The sequence below is a fragment of the Anneissia japonica genome, unplaced genomic scaffold (assembly GCF_011630105.1).
Source record: "Anneissia japonica isolate Jap-2015-1 unplaced genomic scaffold, ASM1163010v1 scaffold46658_len1068_cov147, whole genome shotgun sequence".
NCBI lineage: Eukaryota > Metazoa > Echinodermata > Crinoidea > Comatulida > Comatulidae > Anneissia > Anneissia japonica.
In genome coordinates, this window is record NW_022740436.1 from 1 (window position 1) to 1,070 (window position 1,070).

The 1,070-nt window shown below is 38.1% G+C and overlaps 1 protein-coding gene across 1 annotated transcript; it reads left to right on the forward strand.

Annotated features, from left to right (window-relative positions):
- Positions 1-434: 434 nt before the first annotated feature.
- Positions 435-1,058, forward strand: LOC117118231 (trace amine-associated receptor 7e-like; the record flags this gene model as incomplete). Its single annotated transcript, XM_033262749.1, has 1 exon — positions 435-1,058. A coding segment is annotated over exon 1 (624 nt), but the record flags the coding sequence as incomplete, so codon positions are not given.
- Between the last annotated feature and the right edge of the window lie 12 nt (positions 1,059-1,070).

Sequence of the window (1,070 nt, forward strand, 5' to 3'; positions counted from 1 at the left end):
AACTCGCAAAAATAAGGTGGTTTTAAGTGGTGTTTAACTACTTGACCGTGGTATTGGGGGGGGGGGCGAGTCCCTCTGTGCGCTTGAAACGCAGTCTTGAAAGAATAGAAATCAAAACCGGAATGTTTCATTTTGAACTTTGATTACTTTTGTTCCATTAATATTATTATTTATAAAGTTTATTAAAAGTCTGTATAATTGATTTGATTATGATTTATGAGAAAATGAATCAATGTTATTAAGTTGTGAAACTTACAGAACAAATGGAAGACATATTTTAACAAAACAGCGATATAAATCGAAAAGAACATAGTGTAAAAATTGGAATACACAGATGCCAAAAATTGGGTTGATTTTTTTTTTGCCTAATAATGTGCAATTGTTTATATTTTTACCTATTAGGTACATCTAAGGGCCTATATTGAGCATTCGTGATGGACAAAACGAGAATAGCCACCTGGAATGATACCTTAGCAACACCACTTCCTCCAGGAAATACGTCCACTATATTATTGTGTGCGACTTTCAGCTTGATTGGCACTTTCGGTATCGTTGGTAATGCATTAGTGATCAGCATTATTGAGAGGTTGCCAACGAACAACCGTGCTGCCTCTTTGCACCTCATTTTCTCGCAAGCTGTCAACGATCTTGTAGCGTCTTTCCTCATTATTCCCGTAACTTTGTGCGGCCTTTTCAGTGTACCACCGCCGCAGAATTCTGCTATAGTTGGCAACGTTTATTGTCGGTTCATCTACTCGTATTCGATTCTTTTCATCACGTTCTCTTTATCAACATATAATCTCACAATCCTCGCTTACGAACGTTACATGGCGGTTGTAAAGCCAATGGTTTATAAAGCCAAGTTTACAAAAGCTCACTCTAAGAAATGTGTTTACATCTCGTGGATCCTAGCGCCGTTGTCACAGATGGTGTTAGTGACATTCCAATTCGACTATGATCGCCATAAGGGTACTTGCATAAATGATAACCCCTCGTTTGGGCCACTATTCCAGTCTATTGTTGGAACAATGATATTTGTTTGGGAGTATCTCATTCCGGTATCTGTGATG